The 27315-nt window shown below is 29.5% G+C and overlaps 2 protein-coding genes across 2 annotated transcripts in view; one reads left to right on the forward strand and one right to left on the reverse strand.

Annotated features, from left to right (window-relative positions):
* The window catches only part of LOC136988866 (uncharacterized), a 539116-nt gene that overhangs the window by 474863 nt on the left and 36938 nt on the right, over positions 1–27315 (reverse strand). The window lies entirely within an intron of this gene.
* The window catches only part of LOC136988865 (probable ATP-dependent RNA helicase DDX41), a 57541-nt gene continuing 36999 nt past the window's right edge, over positions 6774–27315 (forward strand). The window contains exons 1-5 of the mRNA XM_067286855.1: positions 6774–6855; positions 15492–15581; positions 18177–18330; positions 20487–20561; positions 24194–24254. Of these exons, the coding sequence (XP_067142956.1) occupies positions 6823–6855; positions 15492–15581; positions 18177–18330; positions 20487–20561; positions 24194–24254 (413 nt within the window). The 5' untranslated portion in view covers positions 6774–6822. The remainder of the gene's footprint in view (positions 6856–15491; positions 15582–18176; positions 18331–20486; positions 20562–24193; positions 24255–27315) is intronic.

Here is a 27315-nt window from a genome sequence, read left to right on the forward strand (position 1 = left end):
ATCCAGGTGAAGTAAGTCTTCTATATTGGAAAAGGGGGCGCGGGAAAACGTGTAAAAAAGAAAAGGTGGAAAACATTTAATTGTCTATAAGAGATGAAAAAGCATGATTTATTACGAGTGAAAACAGCAAGATCTCATATTTGTATGGTATGGAGGCAGTAAAAGTATGAAAGTATTTATAGGAGAAAATTTGATCAAAATATAAAATACGTTTAAATATATCTGGGAGGTCGAGACAAATTTTGCGATGGACTTAAAATCGTTATCCCTTTATTCTGAAAATACATTCTCAGAGATTCACGGCTCGCCTCTGGCTGAGTGGATAAACCGCTGAACACTAGAGGTTAATTGTGGGTTCGGTCCTCGTCAACCGGCTAGTCATATAGAATTTTCCGGATTTTTTTTACGTTAATAATACCTAAACAGGAGTCAGTTTCTCTTGGAAAGGGTTCCACCCCTCTTTGACTAGATCGCTCTCGTGACGTGTTGCTATCAACGAGCTAGAATATACCACTTAGAGTGGATGAAGCGACGCCATGTTGGAAGAAAATTGAATACACGTCCGCCATTTTCCTTTTAGTCAAGGGAGCGTGACATTTGTGTTTGTAAAGGCAACGAGCTAGAATATTCTAACTTCATTTCATAAAAGAGCTTCTTTTCTCGAAAATTGTTGAAAATAATATCTCAATAGAGATAACTGTAGAGATAACAGAGACTTATCACACTGCTACTGGTAACATTAAAATGACACTTCTATCATCAGAATGCCTGAGTAATAAAATTGTATTCTGATGATAGAAGTGTCATTTTAATGTTACCAGTAGAAGTGTGATAAGTCTCTGTTATCTCTACAGTTATCTCTATTGTATTTGAGATATTATTTTTAATATTCTAACTCGTTGTGTAAAAGTGTATAAAGGAAAGGAAGAGTTTGGGACCAAATGGCGGATTAACCATTAGGCTGAATAGGATAAAGCCTAGGAACCAGGAAAGGAGGGAAGCCCGAGAGAAAAAAGAAAACAAATAATTTTCTTTTTTTCTCTCGGGCTTCCCTCTTTTCTTTTTTCTTATTACAACGATGTATTATTTGACTTATCTTATTATCACTTTGTTCTATTCAACAAAAGATTGACGAGGAAAACTTACTGAAGCTCAGTACTGAAGCTTACTGAAGCTTAGGGCCCAGTGATAGTTGATTTCCCACTGCATTGGACGTCTAGGGTGGCTGTTTCACCGATCTTTCCGTTTCTGGCTTGTTCTGACCTGAGTGTGAGGAAGTATTGGGGCTCTGGCGGGCAGGGTCTGGGAGTCTAAGGAAGATAACCGCCTGATCTTGAGGCAAACATTAACACCTTTGCACCCAACATCTTTGGCTTCGTTTGTATCAATACCGTGATAAAAAATCATGGACTATTACTTTCTGGTAGTGTATTGTCTTTAACGATGAATCCGGTTCTGACGACCACGGTATAAAGGCTTGTTGCCTGGTTTCCACATTACTGGAAAATATACCATAAACAGAAAAGTGATGCCACATTTGACACATACCTAGATTTTTCTGAAGGATCGAAAAACCCCAGGAATTTTTCCGGAAGTGATCTTTTCGAATATGTCTGGCTCTCCCTCTCCTCTCGGTCGCCCAATTGCGGGTCTGATAGAACGTGTAATGAGCTGGCAAAAAAGACCGACTTTGTGCCCTAAAGTGCGGAATAAAAAACAAAAAACTAAAACCTCATTGTCAAAACTCAAACCTCATATGCACAGTAGCACACTAAGTAAAACGATTCTTTGTTTTCACCAGAAACATTTTATTTGACAATTTTTAAAAATTTATATTCTTGTGCAAAAAAATACAATAAAATAAAATTAAAAAATATAATAATAATAAGTTTACAATAAGAATAAATGATTTGATTTTATTTGTATTGGGAAACACGATACACGGGCGATCTGCAGAAGGGAAAATGCCTTCTGAGAGGGCTTTTATGGTGAATGGGCCCATATTTTGGTGTTACTAACGCGAAGAAAACCCGAGAAACTCCTCGTGGCCACTCCATTAGCCAGAAACAAAACTATAAACGAACTACCACTGTTCGGTGGTTTTATCTACTCGGCCACTGATGGGAACTGAGAATAAATGTGAAAAAGGAATATGTATTTTAGAAAAACTTCTGATTTTTTCTGCCGGGTGAAGTTAGTGGCAAAAAATAAATTCTATTTGAAGCCACGGAATCATCGTCAAGATGTCACCCTTCTCTGGGTTTTTTGTTTGTCCAGAAACTCCGTAATGAATAGGCAGAATCGACATTACGGGAAAAACTGGAATCACGCCATTTCCACAAATGTTCACAATGTATTCGAAAGTTTGTTTAAAATAATTATTTAAATGCCTTTCATTGGAAATTAAAACCAAAAAATTTACAAGTGTATAAGAGAACATAATTGAATTGCACCGCGATATCACGGGCTCAAAGCCAGCTAAAAATTACAAGATTTCTGGTGCGATCCAAGGGCTCGTAGCCTGCTCATGAACTAGGTACAAGTAGGAAGTGATGTATTTTACAAACCAGGGGCGCTAGGCCAGCTAGGAGATACAGCGGTGATCATGTTGTTGATAGTAAGCACGTGATACAGAGAGTAAAGGTCCAAAGTATTTTAGTGGTTGTTTCTGTTGTTACTGTTGTTGTTGTCATTGGTGTTACGGTGTTGTGGTTGACGAGTATTGCCGGTCAGGTGATTGATGTAAATTTCCCTACTGTGGCGTATGTTGTCACTTACCATCAATTTTTTCATTAACTTGGCGTAGTTTCGATGGATGGCAAGCCTTCGTAGGACAGATTCATTTGCTGGGTCGTAGTCCGAGTGCTCCAACGATGAATGCGTCGATGAACGTGTCCAATCCCTTGGAGCGGTAGAAGTCTGCGATGTCGCTGTATTTGTTGATTTTCTCTGCGCGGGCCATAGCAAATGCTTCATCATTTTCGAAAGGGGTTGCTACATCGATGATTGTTGCAGATTTGAAAGCTTCGTCGATGATGGCAAGATCCGGGCGGCAGTTCCTGGGGATTTCTGGGATGCGTTGATTGATGTACACTCTTGCATTGCCCTTATCCGTGGCGTTGACAAGTCGCCGAAGGATGTTATTGTGGCGTCTTGCTACTGCGGCCAGATTGTTTGGACGTGGCACAGGACGTGGGCCAGTGTCTCGTTGGGGTAATTACAGCGACGGCAGTTCTTCCTGCTGTTCCAGAACTTTTTGTGTCCTCGCAGGAGGACAACGCTGAGTCTAGCCCGGTAGACGAACCTCCTATCTGCAAACTGGGTATACTTACCTACTTTCAAGAAGTGATTGCTCTCCCAGTTGGAGGCCGTTGCTCTGAAAACTTTACCTTGGTCTGGTTTTCTTTGGAGGGATTGGAGATGTTTTAGGCGAACCAAACCGTTGAGGTTTCTGGAGCAGGTTGTCTTCCGGACTGGGTTGCAGCAGATGGTGAGGATGGGTGATTCTTCGCCCGGGACCCACTCGATGGGCATCCATTTACGAAGCCGACGGGAGACGGCACGAAGCCTGGTCCACATGGAGTAATTATTACACATTGGAATGATGCAACACACTACACACTTGTTCCTGATTAGATGGTTTGCCTACAAGTTTTTCCACACAATCTCCTTTGGCAGGTTTCTTTTGGAAATCAATGTACGTAATATGTGTTATATTTACATATTGTTTGCAGTACAGTACACATTACATTGCGGATGAAATACACTTCGATCGAGTTAAATTATATGAGTGATGAAACCGTAAAATCTGAATTCATTGAACGCTCCAGACTCAGAAGGAACAAGCTGATGATTCTGCATATTTTGAATTCAGAAGAGATGAGAATAATTATTCTGCTAATTATGGACGCATACTTCCTTTTTGGACTGCTTGAAACCTGAAAATGAAAAGATTTCACATCAATAATAACTCTTGCAATTATCAAAAATTGGATTTACACTTATCTTTTAATTACGAAGGCATCGCGTATCTTAAAGTTTAAATATTTAAAGCAAGATACGTAATAAGAAACTGTCGCCGTGGATATGAAAATTTTTCACAACAAAAAAATTCACACGAATTTTTCACAACAAAAAAATTCTAACAAATGGGACTCATTGTTACTTTATATTAATTTCTGAAGCATTGTTTCAATTCAATTGTTTTTCTAATTACGCGTTTTTTAAATAAGATTACTTAAATGTGACGTTGACACAAGTAAATTAAAATAAATATAATTGAGATTATTAAAATATGATTTTATTTCTCAAAATATTACATTGTTATCTGCCTGTGTACTGCTAGAAGACTACAGTCTTCTAGACAGGCAGATAAGATTCACGTGATATTGACCAATCATTTCCACTAATCCAAATGAACCTTCTTCGTCTTGCCGTTAGAAAATGTAATCATTATCATCATTTTCCAGTTGAACTTGCCAATTCCTGAAAAGTTGATTCCATGAAATTTACATTTCAGGAGTAAAAATTCCGGAGGTTTGACGTGTTTTACTTTCAGCAGTATCAAAATGCTGTCGCCTATTTTTTTGTTATATATTAATATGTAATTTGATCATTATGTCGAGTAAATATGGGAAGAATAGGCTTCAATTTAGGAGCCTAATTTAAAATTTTTTGCCACAATCGAAGAAATTACATTAGTTCTATTCGTTTTGTTGGAATAGTTTGTTAGTTTGGCAACATCTGTTACAGTGAGCAAGGGTCAAGGTCCTAGAATATAAGGTTAGCTCATACAGCCGATTTAGCCACTTCCTGCCAGATTCCGGATATACGTCATCCCTAGTCGATCCGTGTTCGAACTAGAGGTGGTTTATATGATCATCCTAGTCCACTCGAAGTAATATATAGAGTAAGAATGATAATTTTAGGCAAATCACCAGGAATATTGCAAAATAAATTAAACACAGAAGATCAGATAGTTGAAAATTATTTAATAAATGAAATGTTTGAAGAGGCAGATTTACTGCAAGAAGTTTCAGATATGTCTAGTTCTAAAGAACAAGGAATATCTGAAAATTTATGCAATGTAAATGATGATGATTTATATGAGATATCTCAGGAAAATGTAGAATTAAAAAATGATGGATTACAATATTTAGCAAGATGGATTGTGAGAAAATACAAAAAAAAAAAAAAATATTTAAAATATTTAAAAAATTTTGTAACTGATTTAATTGTTTTTACATAACACTCAATTTGTATATATTGATATCAATAATATGTTTATAACATAAAAAATTGTTCTTTTTATAAAGTTATTTTTGTATATGTATGAGTAAATAATATCGTTTTTGGTACATGAATATTAAAAATTAAAAAATAGACCAATATAATTTTTAGTTTTAAAAAAGAAGTCGTTTGATGATATAAATTAAATTAATTCATTTATATATAAATCACCTACGTAGGATTTACCAAAATTAATCTTTTAAGAAACTATTATTGTTATAATATCATAAAATAGATAAAATTGATTTCATTTACAAATTAGAAAAACGCATTTTAATTTCAACTTTACACGTAAAAATTACGAAGATTTGCTCAATATTCCCGATTTTTCTTATTTATAATCCATTTTTATTTACATTTAATAAAATATAAATCGTAATTAATGAAATATTAGCGTGTAATTAAAGCTACAAGCCTCTGATCGGTAATGTTTTTACCATAAGGACATAGTAAGATATTTCGTTTTCGACTAGGAATGACGTCAAATAAGCAACCAATGAGAAGCGTTTCTTCTCTATGAGCTAACCTTATATTCTAGGACCTTGAGCAAGGGTGGGCTCGTTAATGGAGGTCGCTCTGCGTCTCCGCTGCTACGGGAATGCGCTGCTGTTTGTAGGCAGTTAGGAACGACGGTGAAAGAAAGAAAGATGGCGGCACTCTTACTATCGATACTATCGTGATGGAGGAATCTATGATTTTAAAATATGCAAAGGAACCCTTCTTTTGTCTCAAAAGAAAGATCCCAATTGTAAAATTTAACATAAAATGAATTAGGTTGCCGACAGAGCATTGAAAATAGCCACGAAAAAAATTAGAATGCCGGCTATCATTAGAAAAATTCAAGAAGACATCACCGCGTGCACTATCTTGCACTTTTACAACTTCTAAATTTTCATACATAAAACCACATAATGGATCCGAAACGAAACTATCTGAGCCATGGAGGACGTCAGATTGCTTTCCATCGTATACTAATACTACAAGCGGCTGTTTTTTTCCGTGCGACGGCGTGCACTCAGACGGAATATAGGAACGCGTTCTGCAGGAATTTTTAAACGGATGCCGCTCGCGTGGAGTTACGCGGATGAATAAAAAAACGCACCCCAAGTGATTTCAAACTAATAAAAATCACACACTATCTCAACTCAGACGTCGGACACCCAGGAATTTTTGAAGAGGTAGTTCATCCAGATATGTTGGTCTCCGTCCCTCACCATCAGGCTGCTCCATTGTAGGTCTGACCGAACCCATAATGGCTTGCTAAGAATGCGCCCACAGAGCGGAAAGAGTAAAAAAAAAAATTAACATTATCACCGATAATTATGGCTGTTTTTTTATCTGAAATATTATTTTATAAGTTATAAAATAATTTTAGATTACAAAATAATAATTATATATGAAAACATATTTAAAAAGTAGTACAAAAATATTTTTAATTCAGAAAATCGTCGTTAGAGTGCACTACGTGTTTTGCACGCATTGTATGTGTTTTACGTGTTGTGATCGTCTGATGTTAGATAAAAGGAGTTGAAAATGTGCGAAAACGAAGGAGAACCAGTTAGAAAGGTGAGAAATTAACAATAGATTTGCTTTAGGCACGTAAATTTTTATATCAATAACATATACTGTATATATTTTGAGTAGAAGATACTTTTAGATGAATGTGTATGTATATACGAGGGCAAGGTGAAAACTAGCCCAGACGCAGAGCGACTCGGTCCAGTAGTGAAAAAAATGAGTTTTTATACGTATGTATATATGTACAAATTACCCAAAAGTAACTTCTACTTGTATTTATTGTGCCTGGCTGAAAGATGAAATTATCAATTGAAAAATTAATGTTATTTAAGCAATTTTGATTTATTTAAAATTACATATTGCACATTATGCATGTAGATTGACATCTACTCTTACAATACATTAATATCTATGTATAAATTTAAATTGATGCTTTTTAATGTTTATTTCTTATAATTTACAAACAAATACAAAAAATTTAAATGTTATATAAATGTGTAAAGATGTTAACTTTAGGGATGTCTTGATACCACAAAAGTATCAATGTGGTATCATGAGTACTTTTAAAGTATCAATACCTGCCAGTATTGGGTATCGAAACTGGAAATCTGCCGGCCGACGCTGTTCGGTCTGTCGCGTCTCCTTTCATGTTGTTTTTACTGCCAACAAGGTACACTTATCTTTTCTTTCTTCATAGTGGATTTGTTCCAAAGAATGCCATGTAAAAAAATTGCAAAAAAATGTAAAAAGTACAGTATAGAGAAATGCTCGATAAGATCCACGACTTCAATGGAATGAAAAAATAAGCAATTTACAAAACAAACATGAGCTTTTTTATTGTTAACATTATTTGTATGTAAATATAGTAAACACAAGGTAGCATAGGAAACAAAAAAATCAACATAAAGCATTCTCTGATGTATAGTACATATAGTACTGTATTGGACTGTGCTTAAAGAAAATTAACTCCTTGATTTCAACAAAAATGTAACTTTTTAACAATAACAGTTTTAACAAAAAGTTAAATTAAAAAAACTTTCAAATAAACTGTTTTACCCATGTAAAATATTGATCGCATCAAAATAGGATTAGTTTTCTTTTGTTGACCGTGTTATTTTAAACTTGCATACAAAATGGACTGTGTAAAAAGAGGGATGTATTACAATGAAGGCTGGGTGGACCCCAGAGCAGCAATTAATATTTTGTTGCTTACTCCAGGAAATTGAATTTTTGCTATCTGGTTCATAAGTCAGTGTGTCAGTCAGCACTTTAGTTTACATTCATATGTCTTAGGTACACAAAAGTAACTTCAGATCTACAGTCCTGTTAATGAGCTCTCTGGGTACTATACGTTGGACAGGGATGGATAAGAAGTCATTGATGAAAACGTAAAACAGTGTCTTTACATTAAAAATTCTTTATTGTTCCAAGAAAGAAGAGTAGTTCTTAATTATCTCCCTTTTTTAAACAAAATAATTAAGAGGGTTGCTAACAGAGATAATCTACGAATAGTGTATTGACGTAATCCAACGATCTATAGGATGTTAAGAAACGATAAGGGAAAAGAAAAGCGAAATAATTTACCAGGGGTATATTCTATACCTATAAAAGATCAGCGTTTCAACTCTGACCTTGTTTACGTTGGTGCAACTATGCGGCAGTTAAAACAAAGATCTCGATGAACATAAATACTCTGTGAGTAAGAACATAGATAGTACGGTGCTTGCGGCTTTTGCCAAACACCAGGAAGTCAAGGTATATTGGGATCAAGCCTCAATTATTAGAACCATGAATTCCAAACAAGTGGTAAAGCATCTTGAAAAGATAGAGATACACAAGGCTCACATAAGCAAAGGATACATTGATCATAGGGATGCAGATGGGCTATCCTATGCCAGGAAATCTTTTTATAATAATGCGGTTTAATATGATGTAATCAACATTTGTTCCCCCGGTGGTGGCTTTATTTTTTATAAAAATAAATAAAAGCAATGGGATCGGTTATTAGAATCAATAAAAATTAAAATGTTTAAAATACTTAAATACAGTGAGTTAAAATACTCAATTTTCCCGACTTTGAAGTACAGTAGTGAACCGAAAATTGGAATCAATTGGGGACTGGGGTTGTTCAGATTAGGGATTTGTTCCGATTACCCATTATGTACGAATAAATATATTAACCTGTCCGATGTTCAAATTTTTCTCTGTTGCGTGTCGCTTCGTGTTGAATTTTTCTCCGTTGCGTGTCACTTTGTGTTGAATTTTCGTCGATTTTAAGCCTAACGAAAATTTTTATAATAATAATCGAAGCTATCGTATCGTTAAAAATTATTTCTGCATTTTGTACAAACAAAATAAATATATTGAAGAATATAAAAACATGAAAATTATACTTTAGAAGTAAATTTAGTATCAAAAACGTTCGATTCAGCATGGCACAGTCCGACTGAAAATCGTGCCAATTACCGGCGATTCCGATTACCGGGGTTCCGATTTACGAGTCTCTACTGTAGTTGACACAAGACAAGTGGAAATACTCAAAAACAACAATACCTTTTATTAAACAATTATCACCATATGCATTACGCTACAAATAGCCTCCTCAGTGTTACTCTGTTTAACAATATTTGTGCTTTTATATTCGACAAATACATCCCAACATGCATCAGTGCTTACTCCTGTATTCAAATTAATTGTATTTGCATAGCTATCAATACAATAATGTTCTACAAAACGTCTTATAAATACATTATCTATTTTATAAAGTATCTCTACATTATTACAGTCAATAGTACACATATTATTATTACAATGCTGGTACCAAGGAGATTCTATTCATTTAAGACGTACCGCCGCCTCATGCTCCTTCAATTGTACACTGAGTTTTCTACTGTTTCACCAACATAAATTTTTCTGTCTGAACATCTGCATTGTAATTTGTAGACAACACCAGCACTCTCCAAGGGATTCTTTGTTGTTGTAGTGCTTCCTTTATTAATTAAATAAATAAATTTATCAAATCGATTACATTGTTTTCCTATTAATTTTATTGGATAATTATATAATAAACATTTATATTTTTCGTACAGATTTTTAATGTATGGTATATCGATGAACACTTTATCTATTTTTTTATCTTTAACATTATATCTGGTATTCATATAAACATGATGCCATTTTTGTATGATTTGTCACGGGTAGTCATTTAACAAATATTTTTTATAAACATTTTCAAGTTCCATATCTATATATTTTTGTAAGGTAGTTCTACCATATATTTTTTGTAATTCCATAACAAATACATTACATTTTATTTTTTTGGGGCAATATGATTTATAATTTATTACTTTATTAATATTGCAGGTTTTTTCGTACTTACGAAATAACAGTTTGTCTTTCTGTCTCGTTATCATCACATCCAAATATGTTATCTCATTATGTATCTCCTCTTCACAGGTAAACTTAATATTATCATTCAATGTATTCACATAACTTTCAATATTTCTTGCTGTAGTAATGTCAGAATCATATAGTATCAGTATATCATCGACGTGCCTCGCATAAAAGACTATACCTTTTAATTGAAAAATTGTTTCATCAATCTGAATCATACAAATTTCTGCCAACTTCGGGCCAACAACCCAACCCATTGCTATGCCATCCTTCTGACGATAATATTTCTTTGAGACTGCAAAATAGTTGTTTTTAAAAATAAAAGTTATAAATTCCAAAATATAATGCAGTAAATTAAGTCTATTCAAATTTTCAATTATAAACTCCAAATGTATAGAGGGATACATAGATTTAACGTCTAAACTTACCAACTTGAAAGAGTCTTTAACGTGACCACGTGCTAATCTTGAAATTAATTGATCAGTGTTTTTAACACTAAATTTAGAGTATGATATACATTGCAAATACTTTTTAATATATTGTTCTAAATTATACAGTACTGTATGTCTAAAATCAACCAATGGTCTACAATGCTTTCCTATTTTATGAGTTTTTAATCTAATATTGAGTTGAGGTGTTTGAACATTATTAAAATTACCTAATTTTTTAAATTCTTGATTTGAAAGATCATGTTTATATAACTTTATCAACTTACTTAATTTCTTTTTTATTTCTTCCAAAGGATCACCAGGTAATAACTTGTATTCATTCGTAGAAACTATTCTTTCCTTCTCTGATTGCAACTCAGAATTATCAATAATTATAAGCATATGAGACTTATCTGCTTTAATTATAGATATATTTTTACCTTTAAGTTGGGAAAATTGAGTATTTTAACTCACTGTGTTTAAGTATTTTAAACATTTTAATTTTTATTTATTTTTTATGTTATTTGTAAGTTATTTATAGATAATCTGAAGGCACAAGTTGAATGAACTGCACAAGCGCATTTTTGGTTTCTGTTTAATTTGTATTTCATACATTCCATTTTAATGTTCTTTTTAATATTGGTTCAACTGAAGATGCCATTAAAAAATAGTTGAAAACATTTTTTTATCTTGTTAAACATTTTTCATTGCTGGATGGTTAAAGGTGTTATTTATTTTGTTTAAGATAATTCCAGTATAAGTTCTTGTTTTATTTAGTTCTTTATTGTGTTCAAAGTTTACAAATGTCAGTGTAAACAACTTTGTAGCTTGTTTTAAATATCACTGATGGTCCAAATTGATTAACAAACAAAAATACTGCATAATGTTTACTGTTTATAAATAAATATTTAGTTAATCAGAACTCTAAGCATGTACAGATTCTGGAAATGAAATTTGATGTAATGTTTATTGATTTTTGATCATTGATAGTTTTATATAAGTTTAACTTAACCAAAATGAAATTTTACCCTATTTTCGGTTTTGATTCGGCTGCAAAATCTGGTTTCAGGTGGACCTTACCCTGTCTGTGAAAAATGTAATGATGTCAGGTTAGATACCTGAGGAAAAGTATTGATATCAGTATTGGACCAAAAGTATCGAGTATAAAAAGTACTCAGTATTGAAGGAAAGTGTTGATACAGTATCAGTATCGGCAGTATTGGGATGTTTTTAATTATGATTTAAATTTTGTGGAGATTGTGAAATCAAATGTGTGTAATGAATTGGTAAGAAAAGATACAATTACTTTTTCCAAATTGAAAGTGAGAGAAAATTGGAGTTTTGTTTACTGATAACTTTAATTAATTCATTTTATATGATTACTAATTTTATTTCAAACTTAGAACATGCTCATTATTTATAACATAAGAAAATATATGAGTAGTAGAGGTTTGAGCAGCACTAATCACAAAATTAATTTTTACAAAATAATTTTTTAGATTTGTAAATTTTACATGAAAGTTTTTTTAGATTTGTAAACTTTACTCATGCTTCCATGTTAACTTTAAAATATCGCAAAACAATAGAAAAATTATCTGGAATATCGAAGGAAAAATTATTTACCGCAGCAATGCATCTATCCAATGACTTGTACAAACGAGGAGAAACAGAATAATTTCTGTTGCTGTCATAGGTAATAATAAAACCGCATGCTTTCATGACTGATCCTGGCATTAAAATAAATTCTAATGTATCTTAAAATTTCAAACCTTCACTAGTATCAAGTTGGTGTATGGAATCTCAAAAAAATAAGAGAATAATTAAAGTCTTAAGCTAAGCTTGACTCAGGAAAGTGACAACCATATGGCAAGTGCTGAAGGTATTGATCTGCCACTCTGAGACACTTGTATTCAAGTCCAGATTGTCCCAAATTTTCATAGTAGATTTCATCCTCATCATTCAGTTCCTCATGGTTGTATAGCCAAATCAGGGTTTGGGTCCTGGGACGTCTTGTGTCTTGAAGTCCCGGGGCTTTTTCTACATTTAATTGTCTCGGGTCCTGGGACTTTCGGGTCAAGACTCGAGACACGCTTGTCGAAATTGTATTGTAATAATTTTATTTTCAAAAAGTCATAATAAAGTTTATTAGTTTTATTAAATTAATTAGCTTAATTAAATTAAGCTTAATTAAATTATAAATTTTTGAAGCTTAAAAATTGCATAAAGAAAGTGTTGATTGATTTAAACATGTTAGACAAATGGAATGAAGACAATCTTCTTCTTTTTGCAGTCAATCGTTACTTTATTGCAGCCATTCAAGATAGCTGTAGAAGCCTTAAGCAGACAAAACTCTTCATTTCTCACAGCTGAAGCAATAATTGAAATTTTACTGAAAAAAAGTTCAGTCAACAATGACAAATGATAATCTGACGGTGCGGTTCTTTGAAACATTGAAAGCCTGTCTAGAAGAAAGAAGAACACAACAGGTTATATGTTTGTTAAAATATTTGCACACTGGCCACCACAGCTCACAGTCGCAAAATACGGATTTTTTTCTTCGAATTTGAATAAAACTGCACTTATTGCTTTTGTGGAAGATCTGTATTGCAGACTTTTTGAAAATATCCCTCGTTTGGATCCAAATCTGGCATTTGGATAAACGCCAGATTTGGAAATAATGGACGCCGAACCCAGTACCAGTAGCTCTACAGTACACAACGAACCCGATGAGTCATTTCAAAGTCAAATGGAACAGGCAATCAAAAAAATCGAAGAAAATGTACCTGAAATTTTTGCAAAAAGATCAAGAGCAACATTAAAAAAAGGAGTTCCAGTTATTTGAAGCAACCGGAAAACATACTGGAAGTTTGGAACTACTTTATAAAGCTTTAAACACAATAAAACCGACATCTATTGAAAACGAGAGAGTGTTCTCCTTGTCCGGAGGCATTATTACAAAATTCAGAAACAGATTGTCGGAGAAAGCTGTAAATGCTCTAATTTTTTTTAAATGCCTATTTTATTAAATCAGAAAAGAAGTCTAATTGCTAGTTTAATCATATAAATAATATAATAATGAATAGAGACTAGGTGATGATTAGTATGATTACTAAGTTGGTTTTATAATTATAAGATTTTACTGTCAAAAAATGAATCTATGATTATAAGAATCAAACATATGAATTGTTTAGACTTTAATTAACGATATAAATGTTAAGATTTGATTTTATGTTCAATAAATGTTGATTTTTACTAAAATTGCTTTTTTATTGATACATCTCACCAAAATGAACTCCATTCTAATTTTATTCTGAGAAGTCTCGAAGTCCCGGGATTTTGATCGTGGGTTGTCTTGTGTCCTGGGATTTTGAGAATGTCGAGACTTCCCAAACCCTAAGCCAAACTCATGATGTATATGAAAAAGACCCTCTTACTGCATGTAAGGTGGGAAACAGTGGAAAATTTATATAAATAGTTAGAAAAAAGTTTTTAAATTTCTTACGTAATCAAACTAGAAAATTTTTAATAAATTCTATTGATTTACTAATCTGCTAATTGTGTTATGATGAATTTTTAGTGGCTGTTTAGAGTTTTATTAACTAGATGCATAACTTTTAGCTGTTAATTCACAAAATGAATAGCCTCAATGTGTTAAGTATTCTGAACTTTTAAGTTTTTAAAGATATTTAAAAGATATTATCTCAGGTGAGAGAAATATACAAAAATCAATTGAAGTGTGATTATAAGTAGGTTTCATAGATCAGTTTAAAACAAAATGATAATTATGAGACACTATATCAAGTTAATTTAAGCTATTTGTTAAATAATATCACTAGTATAATTTTCTGATGAATGATCTGATGTCATTAACAAACACTTTTTTATTGGTTAAATCACAACTGAAAAGCTTGCCAGAAATGAAAAAATTAAGATATTTTTAACTTTGCTTTCAGATGAAACTCAGTTGAACTGAAAATGATAAAACCAGTCACTTTCAATTTCAGTTGTATTTTCAGATAATGTGGAATCCTTGCCTACCTATTTTTTAGATGTTAAATTAGGAAAAAAAATGAATTTTATGATTTACATTTGACTAAACTAATAAAATTTGACATATCTGTTATAGTCTGTTATTTAATAGAGTAAGATCACTTTGAATTCTGTGGGTTACATTTCCTTAATCTTGCAGTTTTAGTTAAAAATATAGTTTAATAAATACCCATAATCACTAAAATCTTAATTAGTTGAAAGATTAATATAATTGACAATCAAATAGCAAAATAATATAAAATTTTAAATAAACTCTTTGTAATCAAAATTCAAAACAGAAAATATTTGCTTTATTTGAGAAACTTAGTTATATTGTCATCACAAGATAATTAGAAACATAAATAATAGCATTGCATTTTTTAACTCTGATAGTTTATAAATTTAATTACAGATCAATTCATTTATCTTACCAAACAATGCACAATACTTGGGTGGGGCTCTGAAAGTTTTAAAAAGTTCAAAAGCTCCTTTTCGATAATGTACAGTATCCTTGTAAAAAATTCATCAATCAGTTCCTTTTGCTAAGTAAATCAGCTGGTTCCTGTTTACTGTGCACTTTTATAGCTAAGATTTATGAAAAAAGCTGTAATATTTAATATCTTTCAGTTCTGTAAAAACATATTTAAATGAAAAATTAAATCTGAATGAAGTTTTTATATTTTAATTAGTTTTGTTATTTTAGTATGAAATAAACTAAATTGTAATAAAGTTAATTGCTCTCTTAGTGCTCACAGGGCAGAAAGAGTTTAAAATGAGTTAATTTAATGCTTTAAATAAAATTTATTTATTGATATTTTTATTTACTTAATTTAGAGATATAGAAGAGAAGAAAGTGAAAGTGAAAGTGAAAGTGATGATGATTATGTTCCCTACGTACCACTTAAAGAAAGAAGAAAACAGCAAGTTGGTTTAATTAATTTATTATTCAAATACATATGTACTATTTTGTTTTATAAAAACAAAAGTAAATATTAAGAATTCACTCATTATTAAAAATAATTCTTTGTAACTTAAAAAGATTTGTTTATTTATTTCTAAAAATTAATATAGTCTTCTAAAACTCTTGTTGTGATTTAACTACTAGTTAAAATATTAAATGTTGAAATTATAATTGATGGTGCCAAATTTATTAATAATTAAAATTATCTTGATCCAAATTTTGGAATCAAACAATCTAACACTAACCATTGAGGACTACAGAAAAATTCAAATTAGTGTTGTAGAATAAAATCAGTAATGCTTCAACAATTCTCAATCTTCTAACTGAAAAACTTTGAAAAATAATTATCTGCTTTTCTCTTTAAAAGCATAAAATATATACAGTGGGTGATCGGTTAACGTACATAATCCATTCCAAGACTTTGTTCGCTATCTGAATTTTTTGTTAACCAATTATCAGTTTATCATAGGTTTTTATGGGAATTTTATTAATTTGTTTTGGAGACTCCAAAAAATAAAAAGTAGATACTTTCTTACTATGTTTATTTACTGTTTATGTAATAATAAAAATACATATGTATATACAGTCTTGCATTTTTGTTAGTCATGTTTTTTCTGTTTGTGGGGATTAAAGAATCTGTCCAATGTCGATTGCTTTTCTCTCTTCTTCAGGATTTTTTGGTAATTAATAGCATTGTAATTGTAGAGATTCTAAACCTATTAACCTCAACCTGTTTTGGATGCCATTCTAAGACTGTTGTTCTGACATCCTCCCACTTCTTCAAAAGATGTTTAATAGCAGATATTGGCATTAATCCTCTTTTTCAGAAGAAAACATATCTTGCCAAGTTTCTTGGTGTTCTTCATTCAAGAGTTCTTGGCATTCTTCTGTAGTCAGATCAGTTTCAGGTTCCATTATGAGCTCTTCAATGTTCTTTATTTCTCAGATGTGATTTTTGTTACTCCTTTAGCTGCTTGAGTCTTCTTCATTATACAGTATCTTTCTTAGATAAGATTGAACTGTGGCAGACCTGTTCAAGCCATACTGCCCAGCAACATCAAACATCTTCTGCCCACTCTCTACCTTTGCTATTATACTCTCACCTTTCGAAAATAAAAACCAACGCAAAACTTAACAAGTATCCACCCGACAGTTTTGCAAATACTAAAAAAAAGAATTGTTTCTGTCAGAAAAATAAAAGGCTGGAATTACAAGAGAGAGCTTCAAAGTTTGGAGGAATACTATCCGATCAGTATATACTGAATTCAGGGTTGATGTCGATATCTCCTGCGCTCTTAAAAGTTTCAAATTGTTGCCTGAAGACAAAGGAGGACCAATTGGTATTCATTATTTTATGTCGCTTCTTCTTGTGTTTGTTCTGTAAGGTGTTCATTATCTGAACATGTGTTTACTGTCCAAACATAAAAATCTTTCGCAAAAGTGTTTGTTATTCAATTTGTTCATTAACCGATCACCCACTGTATATGATTGTTGTATTTGTGTAGTGTTTTCAGATGTCATCTATAGTATTTTGTTTCTAAGTATCAATGATATGAAATATTAAGAGTTAAAAGATCTTAAAGACCAATATGCAGTATCAAATGACAATTAGAAAATAAGAGAAAATATAAAAGTATAATTGATGTTTTGTGTTTTGGTGCATCAGCTGTACTGATTATTAGTTTGCTACAGAAAATAAATGATGATGATATTTTTATAAATTTGAAAAGAAAAAGTTATTTATGCACAATGATTATTTTACAACGTTATTTTAAATGTTTCTTTTGCCTTCAAGAATTAAGAACTCAGAAATTGTTTGATCTCCAAAAATTAAGTCTAAAGCACTATGATGAACATTTCGAATTCAGTACCATTGATTCATTATATACATATTTTCAAGTGAATTTCTCTAAAGCTATTCAATTCCAAAAAGACTTTCTAAACATCTTATTTATTGATTAATATATTAATAACAAAATTCTTTAAGCTAGCATAAAATTTGAATTGAATTAATAATACACTCTTATAAAAAAAATGAATTATGACAAAGTATAAATTATAAATTTAATTAATTTTAATCATGACTGATGTTTATGCTCAACTTTTAATATTTTTTATTTTTATCTTATTATATATTTGTGAACTGTTGTTCAATACTATGGTTTGGAATTATATAAAATGATTGTAAAGTTGTGAATTTAAAGTGACTACAGTTTTTAATATATTTTTAAAATTGTTTTTTGACTTTCACAGTTAATAGTCAATATTTACCATATAAATTTTAAATAATTTACAAAAGAATTGTTTAATAAAAATCATTTTTATTTTATATTTATTATTTTATTAAAGATTTTGAAAACTTTTAAATTCCTAAACTGAAATTTATTAAATGATATTAGGTGCTTATATACTTTAGAACTATTGTTAATATGGTAATTGAGCAAAAAAATTAATGCAAATTTTTAATTTCTAATTAGATATTCAAATATTTAATAATAGCTTATAAAGTATTTTAGGTGTTTATAAAAAATGTTATATTTTTGAATATATTAATATAGCTGCATACACTTGGCCGTTTAAATCTAACTTTACAAGAGGAAGAAAGTAAATCAAACAGTGCGATAGAAGAAGAAATTGATGATGATCAGTATGGTAGAAAGTCTAATATTAGCTTATTAGACCAACATAATGAATTAAAAAAGAAAGCTGAAGGTGAGACAGTTTATAAAATTATTATTTTATATAATTGTGATGTTATAAATTTACTGATTTAGGTTTATTTAGCAAAATTACATCACTAGTATACACACCAGTTTACTACTGATTTTGTTAATTATTGAATATTTGCACAGCATTACAACTGAACTAATCAATTGTTTACCAACTGAACAATCAAAATTTTAATTGGGTAACCGAAAAGTTTGTATGGTTTTTTGAGACAAAAAACAAGCTTATTTTTCAGAATAAAATATTCACTTTCACAATTGATAATTTTACTCAATGAGAAATAAGTTTATAAATTTTCCTCTTATAAAATTTGGAAACAAAAACTCATTCAACTTCTTTTCTAATCCCTCTTGATTTTGAAATTCTTGGTTACACACAATTGTCAAGCAACAAGAAAAGGTGAAAATCAGATGGTGAGAGCTCTGGTGAATATGGATGGTGGAGCAGAATTTTCCTAGAAGAATATGGAACTTTTCCTGAAAATCACTCCTAAAGTTGAAATTTTGTATTACCTTGAAGAAACACAATACTTTTGTAATTAATCAATGCTGGCTGTTTTTGAACTCTCTCAGTCTCTGAATCTGACTCAATAGCATTTTTTCATTTTTTGTCATTAATGACTGTTGGCTATCCTTCACAGGATGCATCTTCAAGAGATTCAGCTCTAACACAAATTTTTTTTATACCATTTTTGGGTTGTTTACTAACTATCCTTGTTCTGAATTCAGGAAGCTTGTGCAGCATTTTTCGTAAGTTTAAATTCATAAAGTAAGCACACTGAAATAACTGTATTTGAAGGTGACATTTTGACATCTGTTTTCACATTTATTGTAAACAACTACACAATTAAAATTTTTTAAACAAATTGCTGTGAAAGTCTAAATTTAGGATGGAAATTAACTTGTAATTTACAACAAACTCTACAAAATTAATGTTCAAACTAGTAAGTTTATAAAACCACATAAACTTTTTTGGTTACCTGATAATATTACTTAAATATGACTTAATATTTTGAATTAAAGTACAAATAATCTTGTTTATAGAATATATAGTGTTGTAAAAAATGATAGTAAAAAATTACATTGTGTCTTCATATTATTGATTTTAACATTACTTCTACTTAAAAATGCTAAAAATTAATAAATTATATATTTGTAAATATAATAAAAACATCATTATATATAAGAACATCTCAAAATTTGTTAAAACCACTAATTGTTTTCTTGAAATCTGTATCTAATATAAATATTTATCACACACAAATTATATTATAGGTAAAAAGATTCTTACAATAATTATAAATTTTAACATTTAACAGAACTATTGCATTTTGTATAAAACTTCTGTTTCCATATCTTATTTTCATTTTTACCTAAAACATACGACATTGTTAATGTTCTCTTTTTGATTTATTTCTTCTAGTTTTTTACTTACATTATGAATAATGAACAATTTCATTTTTTTTAAATTTTGTAGGATTAATTATTGTTATAATTTCTCAAATTCATTAATTTGATGTCTGTCAAAAACAGTAACAATTTCAGGACTAAACCTTTTCTTTTTTATACATTTACAGTTGTTTTATCATCTTTAAATAAAATTGAATGGCTAATGAATAGCTAATTCTATAAATATATGTATATATTGATTATTTATATTGAAAATAGAACAGGCATGGTGTGAAAGATCAGAAGCACAAAAATATAAAATCCTGTCTTTGTCCATATCATTTGAAAATCATTTTTGACTTTATATTTTATATATATGAACTGTGATGAGCTATATGAAACAAAATCTCATTTTCAATATGAATAAATCAAAGTACAAACTTATTTTAAATGAAGATTTATAAAATCAAATATCACAGTTTTCATTTATTTCAATATTATATAGATAGGAAAAATATGGATTCATTTATCTCTGTCATCAAAGACAATCAATAGATCTAAAGAATTAATATTATTCAGATTTACATCTCTAGAAACAATACATATATGTGTATGTTTTACTAATATAATGATAAATATTATTTCCTCTTAATTCATTTTAACCTGTGATTTAACCTTATATTCATAACAAATTTGATATATTGTTATTGAAATTGGAAAATATAAATTAAATTTATAAATTAATGTTTACAGCTAGAAAGGAAAGTGCTTTGGAAAAACAATTAAAGGAAGAAGAAAAAATTTTAGAAAGTGTTGCTGAGAAAAGAGGTGAGATTAGTCTTAAGTTTATTTGACATTAAACATTGGTGAACTATAATTTGTAACAGATTAGACAAACATATTAGGAAACATAATTTTTAAATACATTAAAAATTACTAAAATTGAACATTAAATATAATAACTTTAATTAGTATAAAAGCAAAAACAATCGCACAAATAAAAATCGCACATAAAAAGAGCGCATAAAAACAGGTTTGACTGTACATATATTTCTTCTACTTTAATGAAAGTAATGTTTTTTGTAGGAAAAAATAGAATTATGCACTTGGATCATTAAAAATATATATTCATTTTGGAATAATTAACTTTAAAATAAGTAAATAACATAAATATGTCATAAAACATTCAAATAATTATGTTTTGTTTATTTCATTATAAAATCAGAAAATAAACCAACCAATGTTGTTAATGTAAGTGATTACATCTGTAAAATCAACTTTATTGTTAATCTGTTAAAAATACTATTTCTCACAGGCTGGCTGTATATATTTTCAATCAATTTTTCAATAAACATTATTTAATAGTTTTTCTAAATGGTTTTTTCACTTTTTTTTATAACTTGTGACTGTCTATGAGCCATATGGATCTTATTAATGATATTTGTGTTGGTGCATCAATGCAGATGGAGTCTAATAAACAAGTGTATATATATATAATATAATATATTATCAATATTTCTCTTTCAGTAATATAAATACTGCTGTTTTTTTTCCATTAAACTCTATTACTAAGTTTCTTTCTGAACAGTGAATTTTTGTTTCTGTTTGAAATCTAACATTTCTTATTATATTAGTGTTTCAGTAAAAGCTATAAATAATAAAATAATCATAAATAATCAACAACTGCCGAATTATCGGGCTAGCAAATGGCTATAGTAATATTTTTTTCTTCTTCAGTTTATATCAAATATGAATTTCATAAATCTAAAATTACAAATATAGCAAAAACCATTATGAAATGTAAAGCCTTCAGCTAAATACATACTGATGTTTTTTGTTTTTGTATTTTATTATTATTATATTTTTTATCATATTTACTTATCTCAAAATAAAGATTTTATGTATATACAGTCGACACCACATAAGTCGACACCTGGCTAACTCGTCACCGTAGGTTAATTAGTCAGATTTCTGTGGTCCCGGCCGACTTACATAGGCATTAATGTTATTAACCTTAAAAAACTTGGTTTACTCAACATCGTTTAACTCGTCACCACTGGATAAATCAACATACTTTTTCTGTTTCACACTTTTTTGATGTCTGATAAGTCGACTCACCTCCTGAAAAATGAGTTCACGCTGTACAATAAGCTGTGGTGTGAACTCATTTTTCAGTAGGTGAGTCGACTTATCAGACGTCAAAAAAGTGTGAAACAGAAAAAGTATGTTGATTTATCCAGTGGTGACGAGTTAAACGATGTTGAGTAAATTGAGTTTTTTTAACGTTAATAACATTATTGCCTATGTAAGTCGACCGGGACCACAGAAATCTGACTAATTAACCTACGGTGACGAGTTATCCAGGTGTCGACTTATGTGGTGTCGACTGTATATAAGATATTGCTTTAAAATGTAATTTTTGAAAGCAATGATGATAAATTTTTTTTATATTTAATGATGATGGCAATTATAATTTCAAATTAATAGATTATTATTTTTCAAAAAAAAATATTTAAGTTGTTATTTTTTTTCTTGTACAGTCAAACTTCTATTTAACAAAGTTGCTAAATCTTGAAAAAAATTTTGCTGTTGGAAAATTTTTTTATATAGAAATTGCACTTTTTGGTAAATAAAGTATTATTTTAACATAATTTTCTTATTATTTTACATAATTTAAATTAATATAAATGTAATTTTAATTTATAAGTTTACATTTGTGTTAAAATACTTACAGCTTAGTTTAACTACATTTTCGTTAAAAAAAATTTGTAATTTTTTGAGAACAATTAAAAATGTTCACTCTTTGTAATAAGCTTCACACTTATTAAGAGCATTAAAACTACTTCATCTACATCAATGTAAACACAGATTCTAGCACATTTTGCTGTAGGTCTTGTATCATCAGCTAATTTCAAAATTGATTTGAAATTTTTTTATTATGGTTGATAAACTACTCACAGAAATTCCAAACTTTGCTGCAATGTCTTTCTTTTTTGAGCTTTTATCAACTTTCCACAATACATTAATTTTTTTAGTAATACTTGAACACTTTTGCTTTGACATTTTTGTACTATAGTATGGAACTATCCACACTCGAAGCTGAAGATAAAATAGAAAGTGAAATGCAACTTTTCAATTTGAATGTTTCTGAGAACTCTGATAGACAAATTTACGAAAGTTTCTTTGAACTTTGTATAAAACAATTTAGGTATGACTAATCTCAGCCGCCTGCACAAGTAAGACTGCTTTCTCAGTTAAATACTATACTGTACACAAAAAACGTTACCAACATCAATTTTCATTGTACAAGCTGTCCTGATTTTACTACAAGGATGCATTTCCAGAGGAAACAGCATAAATAAAATCTGCACAAAATTAATCCATTATACTGTACAGTACTGTACTGTATTGTGAATTGAATAGGGATACATTCCAGGTAATCAAGAAACTTATACAGTACAGTAATTTTTTTTCTTTTTCAATATAAACATGTGAACTATAAGTTACAGTATTACTAAGAAATACTGTAACCCTAAAATATTTGTTAATTGTAAATTATTTAGATCCAAATGCTCTTGTTGAAAATAATCTCTCTCTGCTTTCTTTACAACTGGTAGCCACATGGGGCAGATTACATGATGGTTTTAAAAGTTAATGGTATTTCTTGTACCTGTACCATGGTTTTACAGAGGTTTACAGGTTGATACCTGAAATTGAACCTAAATTCAAATTCAACCAAGATGGAGTAATCAACTTTTAATGATTGATAGTCCTTTCAAATTAAAAAAATTTCATTGTGTAGAAATTGAACTTTGTTATTTAGAGACAATTTTACATTTATTTTTGGCTGAAAGAGCAGTGCACCATGCAAAAATTCATTATACAGAGAAATTCGCTATATAGAAGTTTGTATCAATAATATGGAAGTTTGACTGTATTTTATTTACAACAGGTTATTTTTTACTTAAACATCAAGAACAAAAAAGATAAGTGTTAGATGATAGGTGCTGGTAATCTTTGAGAAAACATTCCCAGACCTTTGTTAAATAAGTTAATTATCTAAAACTTGTAATCCAATTGTTAATATTAAATAACAGCAACATTGAAAGCATAAAATTCTGATTCAACTTCTTAGGAACATGTAATACTGTTATTTTAATTAAAAAAAAAAGTAAATTTAAAGTTTTTGACAATTAAAATTTTAAACTGCATTAAAGATGAAAAAACAGTTTTCCGGTTATGAGGGTATTGTCTTATACTTCCTAGTTTTATGTTTTCAATGTTTGATTAAAGGAATTTATCTTATGTTTGAAATGTTTCTGAGTTTTTATAACATAATATGAAAAATTCAAATTAATTTCACATTTTCATTGATTTTTTTTACTTGAGTATTGAGTTAAAAAATAAAATTATTTTCTTAATTTTAATAACTAATAAAAAATGATTTTCTTTTCAATTAGCATTGATGGGAGTAGCAGAATTAGCCAAAGGAATACAATATGAAGAACCAATTAAAACTGGGTTAGTAGTTTTATAACTAACAAATTGCAATAATTTTTAATATTTTAGTGAATTAATCTTTTTCCCATTTTTTATTCAACTCATTTTTTTTTACTGTTATTCTTACTTACAATTGTAATTAGATTTGTATTTACTAACTAAATATTGTAAATTGAAGGAATTTATCAGGAAGATATTGTTGTAAATGGTAACTATTTAGACAACTAAATTCAGTTACACTAGCCAACTTAAATTATTAAATTGAGGATTTTTAGTAAGCATATGTGCATCAATCAAATGTGTAATTGTCTAATTTTTAAATTGTTTATTCAAATTTCATAAAGTTGCACAAACAAAATCTAGAAAATTAATTGCTTTTAGAACAGTTCATACTTAATGATAATGGAAAAGCAAAGAGAATGTCTCTTTTCTATTATTCTCTGTCCTTAAATGTTCGTACTTCAAAAGAACAAAAGAGAAACATTCATGTGTTTTCAGTTTGCAATTTAAAGTGAAGCTTTGAAAGCTTACCCAAGTTGTAAAAGCCTTTAAAAAGAAGAGCTTATGGGTTAATTAATTTGAAAAGAAAAGAGAACAGAGAGTATTATAATCTTATAAATGAAATTAAAGAAGATAATCTTGAAGTGAATTTTCAATATTCTATGCAAGTTTTAAATGTGTGTACAGATGTCAAGATAATAGCTATTCAGATTTGTTAACATAAAATGTGTTTCATTGAAGATAATTTTCTAGTTAGCTCTAATCATTTTAATTTTATCAGTATCTGTGTTGAAAAATGCAAAGGATTGTGGGCTACCAACAGAGATTAGAGTAGAACTATTAACTTTTTTCTAACCAAAAGAGAACAAAAGTCACTAGTAACGTGTGGTTTTTTTTCCACATATTACTAGTTGAACAAAACCTGTTTAGTGTCGTTTTCTCTTCTCTTTCCATCTCGCAAAGTATGAACCAGCCTTATATCTGTTACATTTGCAATTAGCTTATTATTGTACTATTTTGGAATAGCTTTAACAACTTCACTTACATCCATAGTAAGGTATTATGCTTTTCATCTGTCTTCATTTTGGAGCTCTAAGTATTTTTGTGTTTGTAATATTTTTTCTATTTGCATTTTCAGTTTCATATAACTTATAACTATAAATTAATAAACTATGTTATTTGGACTAAAACTAATTAATTAAATTTAATTTATAATTATTTAAATAATACAAGATTATCTCTTGGACTAAGTTTTGGACTAATGAATAATATAATCCAAAAAATAATCCAGTTTATGATGCTTGTCACATGTTAAAATTTATGTTTTGCTTATATTATATTACAGTTTTATATATTTGATAGCAAACAATTAGTACAGTTTTTGTAGTTTAAATTAGATTTATCAAAAATTGCTTTTTGAAATATGATTATTGGATCATATTAAAAAGAATTTACTGAATGATTATGCATTATGAAATCTTGAACCTTATTGCTAAACAATTTAATTCTGCATGGGTTAATTGTATAGAACAATTATTTTTAATCTTTAATTAAAACCACAATTAATCAATGTTTTTCTTTGAAATTCAAATACATTTTAATCTAGGCCTTTTTTTAAAATTTTTATTTAAAATTATTGTTATAGTATAAAGTTATATTTGATAACTTTAATATTAAATCTCTTATTTCATAAATTTATTATATTTCTAATTAAATATTTTGAAAGTAATTAGGTAATAAAATTATTCATTTACTAATGTAGGTTTATTTCAATATTTTAATGGATACATGATTTGATTAAGGTAAGCTTACATATTTAAAATAATTTTATAATTCTGCATCAAAAAGTTTTTAATAAATAAAACTAATACCCCAATTTTACTATAGTTTAATTGTATAATGTATTAATTTATGACTTCAGTCATGATGTGATATCATAAAAGAAACACAAATGCATTTTAAATCATTGTGAATAAAAATGATTAGAATATAAATTTACAAACCTATAATGTTAAAAATGCTTATTTATTTTTATAAAAATATATTAAACATTCACAATTATTTGAGTTATATTAATGTTTAATTTTTTTTTTATTAAAGACTACATTAATCTTTAAAACAGATTTATCAAATTTATTTATTGAAATAACAATTTATAATTCTAAGTATAAAAAAACTATCCTTAAAGCTTAAACTTTTTTAAAAATTGATATTAAATTGACCTTTTTGCACATTTCCAGCACTTCTGATATAAACGAGAAGCAAATGTTTTTGGCCTCTTTTGGGGGCCAGTATCAGGCTTTTTATCAAAGAGTTTTTAGCGGAACTTTCCAATTTGGAACAGTTTTGAAAGACATTCTGGAATAAGTTCCATTTAAATTAACTAACTGTTCATTTTTTCAATTACATCATTAATGTCCAAACACTTAACAAATTTAACATTTTACAATAAATTATCACAGAAAATTATAAATTATGGCTCATACAAAATAAATTTTAAAATATTGCTGAACATACAACTGCTTTCATATATATATGTGTGTGACGATTGGGATATTGTGAACTTTATCATTTATATGTACCTTTATAATCTTTTAACTATATTTTATACAACCTCTACATTTTATACAAAAACGGAACGAAATAGACCAAAAAGGGTTAGTTAAACGGGAAATCAACTGATAAATTCTGTTGATAAGAACAGTTTAAACTCGATTCCCACGAGTTGAGTTCCTTGTTAAGATGAGTCAAATTTCGGTGACACGACTACGTCACCAATAATTTTATTGGTCCAAGATCATCTCTTCTGACGAAATCAAAGAAGGGCCTGCAAACTCCCTCCCCATATAAAAAGGGAGCACGATGAGTAAGACGGAGAAGTTGTTACTGACCATGTGTTTGTGCGCTCAAAAGGATAGTTACCTGTCGCCGCCGATCCTCCCTCATCATCTATATTCAAGCCGAACTGTCATCGTTACACTTCCTATCTGAACAACTATTACCTGTTAGTGGACAGAGTCGTTACTGACGATCTACTACAAGATCATCTATTCTTAGTCCGAACGCCTACAACGGTCTATAA

Source organism: Centruroides vittatus, unplaced genomic scaffold, assembly GCF_030686945.1.
Source record: "Centruroides vittatus isolate TY-2023 unplaced genomic scaffold, ASM3068694v2 scaffold_386, whole genome shotgun sequence".
Classification (NCBI taxonomy): domain Eukaryota; kingdom Metazoa; phylum Arthropoda; class Arachnida; order Scorpiones; family Buthidae; genus Centruroides; species Centruroides vittatus.